Below are 18,260 nucleotides of genomic sequence, written 5' to 3'. Positions count from 1 at the left end.
TGCTCTATTTCCAACCGTGTGACACAAATGGTGACTGTGGAACCAGTGTGTGGGTGAACTAACCGATTACACTGCCAGTCAAAATTTGCGTCATGTATTGCATGTCCAATGGAGAAAAATATAAAGTGGCCTCGCGAAGTACAAAAATGGAGCTTCACTGCGTGCTCGTGTCGGTGGGACTGCAGCTTAAGCACAAGCAGGCAGACACAGACAGCGCCAATTTGATCTAATGTTATTTTTTCAGAATACAAATAAATGACAAAAAACGTTCGTATTAAATAAACATTCGTAAAAATCCACTATTTGTGCTAATCTGAATACCTTATTTGGATTCGGCTCCACCCCTACATTACAGGGTAAGGCAAAAAGTTTAATGTGGACCTAAACCAGTGTAATGGGCCCGGCCGGGACGCCCCTGCTGTAAATGGTCCGGGGGAGCAGCCATGTGGCTCCTCACTACCTCCCCCGGGATGCTTAGGTGGCAGCCTCCCTGGCTGACGATGGTGCCTCAGTTTCCCACAGGGTTTCATGGGAGATAGAGTTCTCCACAACCCTGTGGGGATCTGGGATGGCCGCCAGGGGGTGCTGCATGGATCCCGGAGCCCACCTGGACATCTCTACAACCCCGCCCGGAAGTGCAATTAGCCACAGGTGATCAAGCACCTGGAGCAATTCCAGGTGGGCTATAAAAAGGGCCAGAATCCACCACTCAGCAGCCAGAATCGGGAGGAAGAGGACGAGGTTGCCTGGGAGGAGTGGTGGTGCCAGAGGAAGGATTATTTGTGCTGTTTAAAGTGCTCTGGGACTGTGTTGGGTCTGTGAGACACGGGGAAGACGTGTCCCATGGCTGAAGAGAAAATAAAAAGTTCTTTGATTTTAGCACGTGCCTCTGCGTCAGTTTGTGCCAGGTCGGGTGCTATATAGCGCCTTATCACACCAGATTCAGAATGCCACCTAAAACTGAAAGAGCTCACGATCAAGTTCTTCACTCGCAAATACGTTACGTTAAGTTCACAGTTCTTAGAACAACAAGCTTGTTCAATGAAAGCACACTTTGGAACTCATTCATGGTGTTATATAATACTGTATGTTATTTAAAATATATTATATACCTGTATGTGTTGCAGTAATATATGATGTGATACGTGTTATATGTATGTTAATATATTAATTAATCTTTGTTACAATATGTATATATTATGTTTATTATTTGACGTATGTATAGTGTCGGGCGGCACGGTGGCGCAGTGGGTAGCGCTGCTGCCTCGCAGTTGGGAGATCTGGGGACCTGAGGTTCGATTCCCGGGTCCTCCCTGCGTGGAATTTGCATGTTCTCCCCGTGTCTGCGTGGGTTTCCTCCCACAGTCCAAAGACATGCAGGTTAGGTGGATTGGCGATTCTAAATTGTCCCTAGTGTGTGCTTGGTGTGTGGGTGTGTTTGTGTGTGTCCTGCGCTGGGTTGGCACCCTGCCCGGGATTGTTTCCTGCCTTGTGCCCTGTGTTGGCTGGGATTGGCTCCAGCAGACCCCCGTGACCCTGTGTTCGGATTCAGCGGGTTGGAAAATGGATGGATGGATGTATAGTGTCAGTTATTATACAGGGTGGAACTGGATGTTGGTGACCCAGGGGCATCGACTGTTGTTTGGGACCAATGCGACCTCGTTTAGAACCCCCTTGCCGTTAGTTATAATGGAGTAGTAGTGGTGTGGTGCACGACGAGCGTTCGCTGTGAAAGCCTTTTATAAGAATGGTGATCATTTGCGCAAAGGGAGTTTCGGTGTCATTACCAGTTTAGACGTCATGATTGTGTCCCGTCTGCTCATGTGATTACAACATGGGTGCGTAATTTCAAAGAAACAGGTTCAGCCTTAAAAAGAGAAGTCCCCAGGTGGAGTCACTTCGCATACTGCCTGACAATCGATGGCAGCTATTTGACGGCGCATTATTTCATGGCTGCGGTGGACTGGCGCCCTGCCCAGGGTTTGTTTCCTGCCTTGTGCCCTGTGTTGGCTGGGATTGGCTCCAGCAGACCCCCGTGACCCTGTAGATAGGATATAGCAGGTTGGATAATGGATGGATGGATTATTTCATTGCCACCGAGATCCCCAGATCTCACTGTTTGTGATGTTTTTTGTTTGGTGGGGACATCTTAAAAGCCAAGTGTCCCACACATGTCCTGCGACCATTGCTGAACTAAAAAGGAGAATCGAAGAGGAAATCGCTGGCCTTCCTCTTGACATGTTACGTCGAGCAATGCAGAATTTCCACAACAGGCTGTCAGAATGTGAATGGAGAAATGGACAACACCGTCATGATTTTTTCTTCAAAACATAAAATGAATACTGATTACTATCATGAATTGCCTATCCTGTACGATACAGTTCATCATTAAACGTATTTTGTGATGTGTTTATTCGTGCATTGAACGTCAGTTGAAAATTTCCCATTTCCCTGTGCCACCCTGTATTAGTAATGTTTGTTATGATGGGTGCTAATGCATTGTTTGATGTGTCTTATAATGTGTATTATATGTCTGTTAGTGTATTAAATGAAAACCGGGTCGGATTTCCCATAAGGCCAACCTAGGTGCAGCAGTCAGAGGGGTGTATATACAACAACAACAACAACATTTATTTCTATAGCACATTTTCATACAAACAATGTCGCTCAAAGTGCTTTACATGATGAAGGAAGAGAAAAAAAGCAAAATAAATAATTAAAATAAGGGAACACTAATTAACATTGAATAAAAGTAAGGTCCGATGGCCAGGGAGGACAGAAAAAACAAAAAAAAAACGCCAGACGGCTGGAGAAGAAAAATAAAATCTGCAGGGGGTCCGAGACCACGAGACCACCCAGCCCCCTCTAGGCATTCTACCTAACATCAATGACCTCAATCAGTCCTCATGGTATTCGGGGTTCTGAATATTTTCTGAATTACAGTCTGAAATTTGGTACACACATAAAACCCTGAAACTCTGCACTACAGCTTTATATTAAAAGTGAAGAGTTTTGGAATTATTACTCTTTCTATTTTTATTTTATTTTTTGTACAATCAACTTTCAGCAGCAGGCAGCAGGCAGCAGGACGGCCGTGAGGCGGATGCATATGGGCACAGAGTATGGTCAAGTCAGTTGTATTCATTGCACATTTTCATGCAGTACGCTGTTGCTGATTCTTACATATTGTTAGTTTTGCTTCGGCCTACTCCTCCGAGTTTGACCTTAATTGGAGGAAGCGGGAACCCTAAACGACCACCTGCAACCACCACCTTAGACTATAAAACCTTTTCTGTGGCTGTCTTGGGGTTGCTCTGTACAGTATTTATGTCCCTTGGGAGTTTTCACATTTTTTGGTAAACGACATTCAACCAGAGGTTTTAATTTGGCTTTTTTAATGTTGGTCAACAGAAAAAGAATAGTTATTGTCAAAGTGGAAACAGACCTCTGCACAGTGACCTGAATTCATCTTATATACAAACGTCTACGTGTGGAAGTGTGTGTGTGTCTGTCTATCCAGCCCGGAAGTACGCGGCTACAGCAATGAAGGTCAAAGAGCCAGCAAGGCGGCCCCAAGTTAACGTGTTAGAAGAAGAAAGAAGTGTGAGGCTACAACATGAAGCTGAAAGAAAGCGACTCCGTCACCAAAGTGAGACTGCCGAGGAAAGACAAACGAGAGAGAAACTCACGTTGCTGCTGATAGACAAGGGGGGCGAGCACATCAGCTAAACAAAACCGCTGACTCCGCATTTCAATTTTTTGTCTGACAATTTCAGCAGTTTCTAGGACCCCGGGCTTTTTACAGCACAGGTTTACACAGCAAGTATGTAATATGAGATGTGTTACGTGTCAATGTTTGATGTGTGGTACAGTGTGTGTTATTACATCATGTAATGCATGTTATAATGTGTGCTAATGTACCATGTGATGTGTGTTATAATGTATTTAATATATTGTTTGAGATGTATTATAATGTGTGCTAATAAATTTTATAATATATGCTATAATGCATGTTATAATGTTTGCTAATGTATTATGTGATGTGTGGTGTAATGTGTATTATATGTGTGTTAATGTACAGTAATGTGTGAGGTATGTAATAATTCCTTTCATACGTGTGTTAATGTATTATTAGATGTGTAGTGTCATGTGTGTTATTAAATTATGTAATGTGTGTTATAATGTGTTTAATGTATTGTTTGAGACGCAATGTGTGCTAATATATAATGTATGCTATATAAGTGTGTTATAATGTGTGTTAATGCATTTATGAGGCAAAATATAATGCATGCTAATGTATTATGTGATGTGTGTTATAAAGTATATGTCTCTTAATGTGTTGTTTGCTATGTATTATAACGTGTTAGTGTATTATGTGATGTGTGTTATAATGTGTGTTAATGTATTACTGTATATGAGATGCGTTGTAATGCCTTTTGTTTATGTGTTAATATTTGATGTGTGGTACAGTGTGTGTTATATCATGTAATGCATGTTATAATGTGTGGTAATGTATCATGTGATGTGTGTTATAATGTATTAAATGTATTGTTTGAGATGTACTATAATGTGTGCTAATAAATTATATAATGTATGCTATAATGTGTGCTAATAAATTTTATAATGCATGCTATAATGCATGTTCTAATGTTTGCTAATGTATTATATGTGTGTAAATGTACAGTAATATGTGAGGTGTGTTATAACGCCTTTCATATGTGTGTTAATGTAGTATTAGATGTGTAGTACCGTGTGTGCTATTATATTATGTAATGTGTGTTACAATGTGTTTAATATATTGTTTGAGATGTATTATAATGTGTGCTAGTAAATTATATAATGTATGCTATAATGTGTGTTATAACATGTGTTAATGTATTACTGTATATGAGGTGTGTTGTAATGCATGTTATAATGTGTGGTAATGTATCATGTGATGTGTCTTATGATGTATCTATACTAATAAAAGGCAAAGCCCTCACTGACTGACTGACTGACTGACTGACTCACTCACTCACTCACTCATCACTAATTCTCCAACTTCCCGTGTAGGTGGAAGGCTGAAATTTGGCAGGCTCATTCCTTGCAGCTTACTTACAAAAGTTAGGCAGGTTTCATTTCAAAATTCTACGCGTAATGGTCATAACTGGAACCTCTTTTTTGTCCATATACTGGAATGGAGTGCAGCTGGATGGCCGTGAGAGGCGGAGTTGCATGTCGCGTCATCACGCTTCCCACGTAAGCACGTGAACTGACTATGAACTCAGTATGTAGAAAAGAAGGAGGAGCCCCAAAGAGCCTGAAGAAAACATTCATTACACAATTGACAAGGCAGCGAAACAATAAGAAGCGAGCGAGTGACGCATACAAGCATCTTCATAAGACACGAGGTATAAAAAAGCGCGGTGTAAACCATAACTTTAAATTAACTTTATACAAACGCTCCAGCTGCCGTTTGCAATGCCATATTCGCGAGATACAAGTTTAATGAGAAGACACAAGGTATAAACAAGAGTTTGGATCACTTTGTAACAGAGTTAAAATTGCTGTAGCGAGAAACTTTTAACTGCCGGGTCTTAGCTAACATTAAATAAACCCGTGGGCATCGCAACATCACAAAAGAGAGCGGCTCACGTGAAGTGACTGAACCAGCACGAGTTTAATAAACCTGATTCTTGCCGAGAGAGCTAATGGTGGACATAGCTCTGGCTGTAGCGTCATGGGGAATCGCTTCTACATTATTAGATGGTGGCCGTAGAGCGCATTCGGCATTGCAATTACCATTAAACCTCGCTCACGACGAAAATCCAATTTGCAACATACGCAAGGGCTCTGGAAAGGCAAAAGTCTTGCAACATTCAAAGATGATAGTTTGGGATGAGTGCACCATGGCACATAAAAGAGCTAATGAAGCCTTGAACCGAACAATGCAAGATCTCAGAGATCGTACCAAAATAATAGGAGGTACTGTAGTTTTACTCGCTGTAGATTTTCGTCAGACATTACCAATCATTCCACGAGGGACACCAGCAGATGAACTCAACGCATGTTTAAAATCCATGCTTCTCCCACGGTCAGTTATATGTCGCGTTATATTTGGGTAGGTACACCAAAAAATGTATACATTTATGCATGTAATGGGCAAACAAAAAATGTAGTATACCTGAAAGCACTGCAGTAGTACTCAATGTATCTTTACTTCTTAAATATTAATGTTTTACTGTTTAATAATTTATATGCTTCTTATATGTTGTTCAAATTCTTTTATCAAAATACCAGTGACAGCGCAATGCACGATAACATGGAGTGAATACACTTGACATGAGCATTCATAGTATTTATCCTCTTTCTCTGTACGTTTATCATTCGTTTGCTCAGAGGTTGATGCGCATGCTGCTTACTGAGCAGCTCTTCACCTTAGCGTCCCGCTGCTTCTCTTCTTTCGTCGGCATCTTTTCCCGTTAAAACTGATTAAATTAGTTTTTGTGTTGCAATAACTTAGTATGTTTTCTTTAATTTTTCAGTTAAGCTGGCACTTAAGTCTTCAATCTGCCTCAAGAATGATTAGCGAAGGTAGTAGGGAATGAAAACGGCACCCGTACGCATCCGCCCACGGCCGCCCTAGTGCGGGCAGCTGTGAGTTGATTCTACAATAAAATAAAATAAACATAAAAAGAGTAATAAAATTATCACCCCGAAAGCGGATAGTAGACGTGACGTACTATATGTGTACCAAATTTCAAGTCAATAGGTGAAACGGTTTGCGAGCTACATGTGATTTAAAATCCTGGACAGACAAACGAATAGCCACGGTAGCAAATTATAGAAGAAGATTTTACTGTTTAATAATTTATATTTATATGCAATGTGCTTCTTATATATTACTTCATATTCTCATATGATAATGATGTTAATGTTGTTTATATTGATTTCTATGTTATTGTAAGTGCTCTTTATTTGTGGAAAAATAAAATTGGCAATTAAACTTATTTTATAAATACTACATTTTATTTTTTTCTCTTGCACTCAGTGAGCGAGGCCACCGGGTAATCAGCTACTATATATATATATATATATATGTGTGTGTATTAATGTATATATGTGTGTGTGTGTGTGTGTATACTGTATATACAGTATATATATATGACAGCAACACTCATAACAATGACAACACAATTACATTGACAATCATGTTACGTTATTTTTAAAATGTTTCCTTTTCTTTTTCATAACCTCTTTAACACACTACTTCTCCGCTGCGAAGCGCCGGTATTTTGCCAGTTTAATATATTGTTTCAGATGTATTATAATGTGTGCTAATAAATTATATAATGTATGCTATAATGTGTGTTATAACGTGTGTTAATGTATTACTGTATATGAGGTGTGTTGTAATGCCTTTTGTTTGTGTGTTAATGTTTGATGTGTGGTACAGTGTGTGTTATTATATCATGTAATGCATGTTATAATGAGTGGTAATGTATCATGTGATGTGTCTTATAATGTATTTAATATATTGTTTGAGATGTATTATAATGTGTGCTAATAAATTTTATAATGTATGCTAAAATGCATGTTATAATGTTTGCTAATGTATTATATGTGTGTTAATGTACAGTAATATGTGAGATGTGTTATAACGCCTTTTGTGTGTGTTAATGTATTATTAGATGTGTAGTACAGTGTGTGTTATTATAATATGTAATATGTGTTGTAATGTATTTAATGTATTGTATGTATAATTATGTGTACTAATGTATTATATAATGTATGCTATAATGCGTGGTAATGAGGGAAAATATAATGCATGTTAATGTATAATGTGATGTGTGTTATAAAAGTATAGTGTATTGTTTGCTATCTATTATAAAGTATGTTAATGTATTATGTGGTGTTTGTTAGAATGTGTATTACATGTCTGTATTATGTGAGGTGTGTATGTGTGTTCATGTATTATTTGGTGTGTGGTACAGGTGTGTGTTATTATATTATGTGATGTGTATTAATGTATTGCTTGATGGGTACTTTTCTGTAAAGGCTCAGTGTTGGCTTCACAGTAACTACAGTTAGAGGACCCTGACGGATATGTCAAGACAGAGACAATGCATTATGGGATACTTTTCATTGTCTACATGCTGTCCATCTCCAGGATCACTCCATGTTTATTGTAGCACTGCATGACGCTGGCCAGCACTGAGTGCCAATGGATTCTCACTCTTTTCATTGCTCTTTTAGGTACTGTGTTGTCTTTAGGAAGTCAGCATGGGTAACTATGACAGGCTCACCATTTTATAGGCTCTCCTGCTGCTGACTCTGAAGCTGCTCATTTGGAAGCCCACTCATACTGTTGGAGACTTATCAGTGATTCAAGAGTTAGTGCCAATACACTGCCCTCCCTGCAGTGATCAGCTGTCCCAGTGACCATTTCTAAAAGGCAGGGTGGTCTTCTATTCTAAATTCCGTCATGCATCCGGTGATGAAGGCACAGGATTAGTAATGTGGCATTGTCAGGTGGCTAAGCGTTGACACCAAGTGTTGCTGTGTCATGCTGAACAGGAGGGGTGTTTAAAGCTGCACTTCTGGGCAGGTATCTGTGTGTTATATGTGGGTAGGCAGACCACCTTGTGTGGAGTTGCTTTGTCCAGAAAGATCACCGGTACTGGGAATTGTAGCATTAAGAGAGGGCAACAGAGAGAAACGGTGGGCTAATGGTCATCAGGGAAGAATGTAAAAGACATAGATAGATAGATAGACAGACAGACAGACAGACAGACAGACAGACAGACAGACAGACAGACAGACAGACAGACAGACAGATAGATAGATAGATAGATAGATAGATAGATAGATAGATAGATAGATAGATAGATGTGAAAGGCACTATATAGGAGATAGATAGATAGATAGATAGATAGATAGATAGATAGATAGATAGATAGATAGATAGATAGATAGATAGATAGATAGATAGATAGATGTGAAAGGCACTATATAGGAGATAGATAGATAGATAGATAGATAGATAGATAGATAGATAGATAGATAGATAGATAGATAGATAGATATGAAAGGCACTATATAATAGATAGATAGATAGATAGATAGATAGATAGATAGATAGATAGATAGATAGATAGATAGATAGATAGATAGATAGATAGATAGATAGATAGATAGATGTGAAAGGCACTATATAGGAGATAGACACGTGCATCAAAGGGGTGTTGGAGAAGGCATCCACATTGAGACCCCCAGACCATATCATTGACAAAGTGCAGGATTTGAACCCAACATACAGAATTAGTGAGTCTGCTGCAGCACCCCTAAGCCATTATTTAAACGTGACTCTGCCTCTCGTTTATATGGTGCCTATCACAGTGGATGCCCTCACCTTCACGTCACATGGCAGTGTAACAGATGGCAGAGGCTGAGCGCTGCTGGCAGGCCGACGGTCCCTGAACACAGAGCCCGATTACGCCATTATTTCTTTATGTGCCCGTATATTTTTGCTAGTAATTAAAATTTCCAATGAGCTCCAAGTCGGGAGCACAAAGAGCAGTGCGCTGAAAGCTCTGATTATTATTTTTTTGCTTGTAAAAATAAATTGTTCTAAAATTACATCTGCTACAAGGGCGATCGCCTCCTGATCGGCAATGCACAGAGCTGGATGTGAGTCAACATGATGAAGTTACAATAATGAATCACGTCTACAGGAAAGAATTCAACAATGGCCATCCATCACTCTTAATGGCATTCGTGGCATCAGAGTTTCCAAACGGGGGCTCTCCAGAAACAAAGGGTGTGTGTGTGTGCATGTGTGTGTGTGTGTGCATGTGTGTGTGGTAGAACAGGGTAGCTTCAGTGTGCCAGTGATGTGCCACGGGGCAGGACTGGCCAGTGTGGTGACTCCTGCAGGTGTGTGACTCCTCTGGAGGGGACAGTCCTGTCACAGCCTCATCCGTCAGCCCCACTGACATCGCAGATTTCCTTGAAGACAAACTGGGAGGCTTGAAGATCACTGAGGGTATTGAAACACCAGACGATGAGAAATGAAAACAGCAAAGGGACAAAACTAGGGGACCGGGGGTTCAGAAGGACAAGATAATACGTGGAATTAAAATGCATAATCTGGGGCCTACTTGAGGAAAAGCTCCACAGGACACCTAAGAAAACGTTTTCCACAGGGTACCATCACCTGCACATTTATAGCCCATGATAGTGGCAATTTTGTTACAATTTTCATCGGATTTCTCTAAGTGTTTAAACTAAAGTTACAGGTATGTGCCGCTTAATGTCCGGGATACATTCTATAAAATGGAATGTTATGCCGTTTGGACGTTGTGTGAACGCCATTTTATATACAGCATTTAGAAAAGCTATACGGGATAGTGATAGTGTACCTGATAAGACTTAATACAAAGAAATAACGTTACAACACTCCGGAGACGCACAATACACAAGATACTACGAGTCGAAGCATGTGCTGTTATAAGGCAAACTTTTAATAGCTAAGTAAATAATAATGATATAAAATAAAGTAATAATAGAAAGTACAGGTCCAAGAGACCTGAGATACTCGTGTTGCATTCAACATGTCTGGCTACATCCGCTATGTCCTGTTCTCCCATTATAACACTATGCGACCACAGGCACATATGCGGTCAGACGTTGCCTGAATGGACATTATGCAGTTGTATAGCTGTTGTCACACATGTGCACATAGAGGACAGCTGAAGGGCTCTCGTGACTGTAATTCCACCGCCACACCAAGGGTAGGCGCTGTATCTTAACACCTTTCTCTCCTTCTCCCTCTGCAGACCGGATGATTGACAGCTAGAACACCTCTGACATCACTTCCGGTGGACCCGCCCCTTCCTGCCAAGAGGACTGAAAAAAAAATGGAAGCTCTTCCATCTTCACCAGTTCTGTTCTGAACTCGCATCTGCAGAGAGGGCTCCACACTACTTACTTGTTTTTTGACTTTTTGCTGCATTCAATGATACGGGGTGGCCATTTTGACACCCAAACTCTTTATTGTTGTCCTCTCTTTCTTTTACACTGTGTATAACTTTCTTCTTTTTTAACCCAAAGAATTTATTTTTTGGGTAGAATACTTTCAGACATTTCTTCCACCACATTTTCATTTACCAAGGGCACTGCTGATTTGGGGCTTCCTGTGTGCTCTAAGGCTATAGCAATATTTCCCATAAGTCCCCAAGGTCAATGTGTGGATTCTCAGATCGTCCGAGATTTGGACGTCTACTGTGCCTTTGCTTTTGACCGAATTTTCCAGAATTCTTGCTATTGTTTTATCAACTACTGTACTTTTTTTTTTGGTTTCTGATTTTGTTTTTTTGCGGTGGGCTGGCACCCTTCCCGGGGTTTGTTTCCTGCATTGCGCCCAGTGTTGGCTGGGATTGTCTCCAGCAGACCCACGTGACCCTGTAGGATATAGCGGGTTGGATAATGGATGGATAGATGGATGGATTTTGGCTTTAATGATGGAACCTTGAGGCCACGAACCTCACTTGCTTCCTAACTCTCACATCATCTCCTAAAAATGACTTTGAAAAGAATTCTCTGCCTTTCTCTGATAACAATACATCATCAATATGTAGTCACATGATATTTAAAACTTGGACAATGAGACGTCCTTCATACTGTTGCACTATCGATGCTACAAATCATGACCTCGGAGGCCACACTCTTCCTACAAATGGGTCACCACGCTCAGCCATCATATTAGAACACTGTGAGAGTCTGGACGAGAACAGGCCATTCAGCCCAGCAAAGCTCGCCAGTCCATTTAATTCTTCTAAAACAACATCAAGTCAAGTTTTGAGGGTCCCTATTGCGCTACTCGGTCTCTTATTCCAAGTGTCTGTGGCTTTTTGTCTAAAGAAAAACTTCCTGTTTGTGTAAAATGTACCCTTCACAAGTTTCCAACTGTGTCCCCGTGTTCTTGATGAACTCATTTTAAAGTCGCCGTCTTGATCCACTACAGTAATTCCCTTCATAATTTTAAACACTCCATTCAGGTCTCCTCTTCATCTCCTGTAAAGGCTCCGCTCTTTTAATCTTTCTTCATAATTCATCCCCTGTAGCCCCTGAATCAGCTTCGTCGCTCTTCTCTGGACCTTTTCTAGTGCTGTTATGTCCATTTTGTATCCTGGAGACCCAAACTGCACACAGGACTCCAGATGAGGCCTCACCAGTGTGTTGTAAAGCTTGAGCAGAACCTCCTGTGACTTGTACTCCACACATCAAGGCGCTATATAACCTGACATTATGTTAGCCTTCTTAATTACTTCTGAAAACTGTCAGGCAGGTGATAGTGTTGAGTCCACTACGACTCCTAAATCCTTCTCATAAGGTGGACTTTTGATTTTCAGACCTCCCATCAGACCTCTTTCTGTCTTTCCTCATCACTCATCCCCTGTAGCCCCTGAATCAGCCTCATCACTCTTCCCTGGACCTTTCCGAGTGCTGCAATGTTCTTTTTGTAGCCTGGAGACCAAAGCTGCACACACGACTCCAGATGAGGCCTCACCAGTGTGTTATAAAGCTGAGCAGAACCTCCTATATAACCTGACATTCTGTTAGCCTTCTTAATGGCATCTGAATACTGTCTGGCATTTGATAGTGCCGAGTCTATGATGACTCCTCAATCCTTCTCATAAGGCGGAGCTCCAGTGTGTCCACCTCGGAGGGGAAGGAGAGGATGCCGGATGCCAGAAAAGCGGAGTGGTTTTGTTGGTGAGAATTGAATGTTGCTTGACTTTGTCTTCTGGGGTGGATGCATTTTGGCCGAGTGCGGATCGCATTGTTGCCATGTTGTTTCCTGTCCTGCATATTCCAAGGTTATGGAACAGTCTTCCACTGACTTTGAGATCAGCAGAATCTATTGAACTGTTTGGGTGTCAACTTGGGTTGCATTTATTTTGACTGGCACTGTCGTCTGCGGGCATTCTTGTATTGCCATTTGTGGTCGCCAGGGGGTACTGCAGCTCCCCAAATTCCCAATGCAAAGGCTCGGACACAAGATCGTTATGAACTATGTGTGAAACACTTACAGGTAAGTGCTTCCCACACCACAGCCCCGACTCTAATTCTCTCTCTTTCTGCAACACTGGGTTTTCGGGAAGGATTTTCAGCAAAGTATTGAAAATGATCATCATATGTTAGATTATATTAGGGTATCCAGATTGAGGGTGGTGTTATGTAATAATATCTGCCACTCCTAAACAGGTCCTATAATATTTTTTTTAAACTCCTTGCCGTTAACCCCGAGCGTGTCTAGGACACAGAACTGTACGTAAACCCGAGTCAGACACGGAGTGACGTGTAATGATACACTTTACAGTGTTACGCCCAAATAACTCTCAGGACTGTATTCTGCTGCCATCTAGTGGATAAAATAACATAATGCCGTAAAAAAATCAATTTATGGTAACTCTGTGGTAACTCATTGATATTCAAAACTATGGAGGAGTCTTCAATAAAAACACAATGGCAATTGAAAGGCCGTAAAACCAATTTTAGAACAAACTGGAACAGAATGATTTCTTGAATCAAGTGTGGCTTTGACATCAGACATTGACATGGAGGGTAAAACTGATGCATATGATACTGCATGTCCAAACCTCCATGACGCACCTGGTGACATCTGTTGCAACATGGCAAAAAGGTAAAATAATTGCAATCAAGCGCTGTTTACAGTGTGGCAACTGTCAATGCTCGTGTCAGGGGAAATGTGGAAGTCACTAAGCCTTACGTTGTGGAAGCCTACAATAACACAAAGGGTGCCCCGATCATGCGGGTCAGGCACTGACATTCTATCATCTTGTGTGAGACAGAGCTGAAAAAATATAAGAAAAGTGCGTAAAGAAACACACATCAACTGTCCCATTGTGACATCAGGCTGTGCATTGGTGACAGTCTCAAAACATGTCACATGATGGATGGGTACAGAATCGGCATCAGTACACCAGTAGACACTTGACAATCTTTTCCTACTGTATTTATGCTGACACCTTAATAATTACATGTAAGAACATTTTTTACAGTTTAAAAAAAAATGTAACATTTTTCGTCTCGTTTCTCCAGGGTTAAACACAACGCTAAGGAGGTTAATGCTGAAAGTCTGCACTCCAGTCCCACCTCCATCACTTTATTTCAAGTCTATTGTGGTGACAGGCAGAGGCAAAATTAGGAAAGTTGGGTTACTGTCCAAACACCTCTGGGCCTGCTTGTAAAAGCAGCTGGCAATGCCTCTTATTGGAAATGCACACCCTGCACACCAGGGAGCAACCTCCACAGCACCTGCATGCCAGATTCTTCCTCTCACTCCTGCTTTTTCATTCTCACAGATTCCTTCGGGCTCCTGCAGCCAGCACAAAGCCTGTGACCCAAACGGCAGGTCACTCAAAGGTCCCTTATTTCTTTGGACACATCCCATAGTTGTCCTTCTGTCTCCTTTCACTCAAACCCTTTTCTGACTGTACAAGTTGAAGCCACACTACTCTTACTCTCTGGAATTACCCAAATAACAAAAGCCAACAGTTGTAGGAACTCAAAGACAACTAACAGCAGGGTCAACCAGAACCCCATAAACGCCGAAGTCACACTGACCAACACACCTGCTCCAAAGGCGAAAAAGAAACCCTGGCCTGGATTCTTCTCCATCAGTGCTGTGACCCGGCGACCCATCCGCTCGTTCCTCTTGTAGATGAGCTCCTGGCGGAAGTAGCTGTCGATCTGCTGAGCGGTGACCTTCTCGTGGTCCCGCAGCGTGCTGTTCACAAAGAGTGGGAGCTGCCAGCGAGAAAGGAGAAGATTAGAATGACGTTACTGAAACAGCAGAGCAGGACACACACTCAGGTTGTATGCGCATCACAGGGGTCTCTTTATGCAAATTTCCAAACAGCAAGGTCAACACTGACAAAGGTGATAATTGAAATATAATAATAATAATGATAAATACATTTCAGATATATAGCATCTTTTCCATGCTCAAAGTGATTATGAAATTTTCTTACCCAATAGTAGCCATTACAAGTACTGTACATTCTAATAAATAAAACAAAATTATGTATTTGAATTCATTTTGATTTAATATGTCACTGGAGGGATTAGTGCTACAAGATGGACAAGCTTACTGATAGATAGATAGATAGATAGATAGATAGATAGATAGATAGATAGATAGATAGATAGATAGATAGATAGATAGATAGATAGATAGATAGATAGATAGATAGATAGATAGATAGATAGATAGATAGATAGATAGATAGATAGATAGATAGATAGATAGGTGCCAAAGAGGAAGGACAGGAATCCTGGATGAAATGAAGGATAAATGCCTGGCCAGGAGGCCATAGTGGAAGGAGCAAGTAAATAGGCTCACTGGGAACAGATCATTCCCCCACACGACAGGTCGGGGATTATGACAGGTGGAATGGGAGTTAGAGTCCAGAAACACAGTCCTGTCGGGGTCTTTGGGGACTGTAAGAGGGCACTGCTGAGGAAGGACTGCTCTGGTTTCCACATGACCCACAAATGTTCTGGACGTCCTGGAAATGAGACCAGATGCAGTTCCAGGGTGTAGTTTGAAAGGAAGCCAGCTGCCTTACTTAAGTTGAGTCATAGCCGGGCGGCATTGGGCAACACTCTTTTGGAGGAGGAAGGAGGAATTGTGATTGGTTTATTTATAATCATTTATTTGAACCTGGAACAGTGTTGGGAATTGTCGTGTCTTGTTTGGGGCTCAGTGGTGCCACCTTGCGATTACAACAGATAGATAGATATGAAATGCACTATATGATAGATAGATAGATAGATAGATAGATAGATAGATAGATAGATAGATAGATAGATAGATAGATAGATAGATAGATAGATAGATAGATAGATAGATAGATAGATAGATAGATAGATAGATAGATAGATAGATAGATAGATAGATAGATAGAGTGCATCCAGAAAGTATTCACAGCGCATCACTTTTTGCACATTTTGTTATGTTACAGCCTTATTCCAAAATGGATTAAATTAATTTTTTCCTCAGAATTCTACACACAACACCCCATAATGACAACGTGAAAAAAGTTTACTTGAGGTTTTTGCAAATGTATTAAAAATACAAAAATTGAGAAAGCACATGTACATAAGTATTCACAGCCTTTTCCATGAAGCTCAAAATCGAGCTCAGGTGCATCCTGTTTCCCCTGATCATCCTTGAGATGTTTCTGCACCTTCATTGGAGTCCACCTGTGGTAAATTCAGTTGACTGGACATGATTTGGAAAGGCACACACCTGTGTATATAAGGTCCCACAGTTGACAGTTCATGTCAGAGCACAAACCAAGCATGAAGTCAAAGGAATTGTCTGTAGACCTCCGAGACAGGATTGTCACGAGGCACAAATCTGGGGAAGGTTACAGAAAAATTTCTGCTGCTTTGAAGGTCCCAATGAGCACAGTGGCCTCCATCATCCATAAGTGGAAGAAGTTTGAAGCCACCAGGACTCTTCGTAGAGCTGGCCAGCCATCTAAACTGAGCGATCGGGGGAGAAGGGCCTTAGTCAGGGAGGTGACCAAGAACCCGATGGTCACTCTGTCAGAGCTCCAGAGGTCCTCTGTGGAGAAAGGAGAACCTTCCAGAAGGACAACCATCTCTGCAGCAATCCACTAATCATGCCTGTATGGTAGAGCGGCCAGACGGAAGCCACTCCTTAGTAAAAGGCACATGGCAGCCCGCCTGGAGTTTGCCAAAAGGCACCTGAAGGACTCTCAGACCATGAGAAAGAAAATTCTCTGGTCTGATGAGACAAAGATTGAACTCTTTGGGGTGAATGCCAGGCGTCACGTTTGGAGGAAACCAGGCACCGCTCATCACCAGGCCAATAGGATAGGATAGGTGTGCCAAGCTTGTGGCATCATATTCAAAAAGACTTGAGGCTAGAATTGCTGCCAAAGGGGCATCGACAAAGTATTGAGCAAAGGCTGTGAATACTTATGGACATGGGATTTCTCAGGTTTTTTATTTTTAATTAATTTGCAAAAACCTCAAGTAAACTTTTTTCATGTTGTCATTATGGGGTGTTGTGTGTAGAATTCTGAGGAAAAAAATGAATTTAATCCATTTTGGAATAAGGCTGTAACATAACAAAATGTGGAAAAAGTGATGCGCTGTGAATACTTTCTGGATGCACTGTAGATAGATAGATAGATAGATAGATAGATAGATAGATAGATAGATAGATAGATAGATAGATAGATAGATAGATAGATAGATAGATAGATAGATAGATAGATAGATAGATAGATGTGACTACAACAACTACTTTAATTGATTTAACATATTAATAAAGAGTATTGAAGCAAAATTCAAAAAAACATTGTATTAAATATTCAAAAATATACAATAAAAGTATTGACATAAATGAACAAAAATATAACAAAATTAAACAAAAAGTGCACAATTCGAAAGTCACAATCCTTAACTTGACAACACTGCACTAAATTCCCAATGTTATGATTTTGAAGGCTGAGTTGTCGCACTTGCATGTGTTTTGTGATTTAATTTTCTGATCACCTTTTTATCGTCATCTTCAGTTATTGCAGCTCTACCTGTTTGTTTTCCACAGATGCCGTCACATCATTGGTAACAGTGTCCTGGTGCTACCATGTGACAACAGAAGTTGCACTGCGTGACATTTGGACTTAGTCAGTACAGAAGATAGTGGTGTGTTGTTCCTGGTGTCAACATTTAGAGATAAATATTTAAAAATTCCAGCATGTGGCAGCCACAAACAAACCCTTTCAGCTGAGTCTTGGTTTATATGCTGGCCTTTTTGTCAAATGATCTCGGTGCCAGCTGGGACTTTGCCCACAGTATTCAATGATTTATAAGTCCTCCCTGCCATCTACTTGTACTTTTCTGTTATTTGCTCAACTGCAGCATTGGAGGCCCTGCCCCCCACGGTTTAACATACAGAAAACAAGAACACTAACAGAACCTTATAAATTTTTTGTATTAATTTTGTCTTCAAAATTTGTTCATTTTTTGACTTTTCTATTAGTGCATTAGTAGAAAATAACACATTTCAGATTTATGACGTTTTACTTTCAAAAAAATGAAAGCATTAAATGTAAAAAAAAATGCATTTCATTAAATAAAGTAACAACTTTGAAATCTCTGGCCCAAAGCAGCGTTACACAAAGAGAAGCTGAGGACAATTTTACTTGAGGAGTGTG

At 40.8% G+C, this 18,260-nt stretch overlaps 1 protein-coding gene across 2 annotated transcripts in view; it reads right to left on the bottom strand.

Annotated features, from left to right (window-relative positions):
- Window positions 1–18,260, bottom strand: part of trabd2b (TraB domain containing 2B) — a 384,138-nt gene that overhangs the window by 138,720 nt on the left and 227,158 nt on the right. For both annotated transcript variants that reach the window (XM_051932730.1, XM_051932731.1), the window contains exon 4: window positions 14,640–14,814. In XM_051932730.1, coding sequence (XP_051788690.1) covers window positions 14,640–14,814 — 175 coding nt within the window. The remainder of the gene's footprint in view (window positions 1–14,639; window positions 14,815–18,260) is intronic.

Source organism: Erpetoichthys calabaricus, chromosome 10 (assembly GCF_900747795.2).
Source record: "Erpetoichthys calabaricus chromosome 10, fErpCal1.3, whole genome shotgun sequence".
Taxonomy (NCBI): Eukaryota; Metazoa; Chordata; class Cladistia; order Polypteriformes; family Polypteridae; genus Erpetoichthys; species Erpetoichthys calabaricus.
The sequence above is the reverse complement of the archived record's forward strand: the minus strand, read 5'-3'. Positions and strand labels throughout refer to the sequence as shown.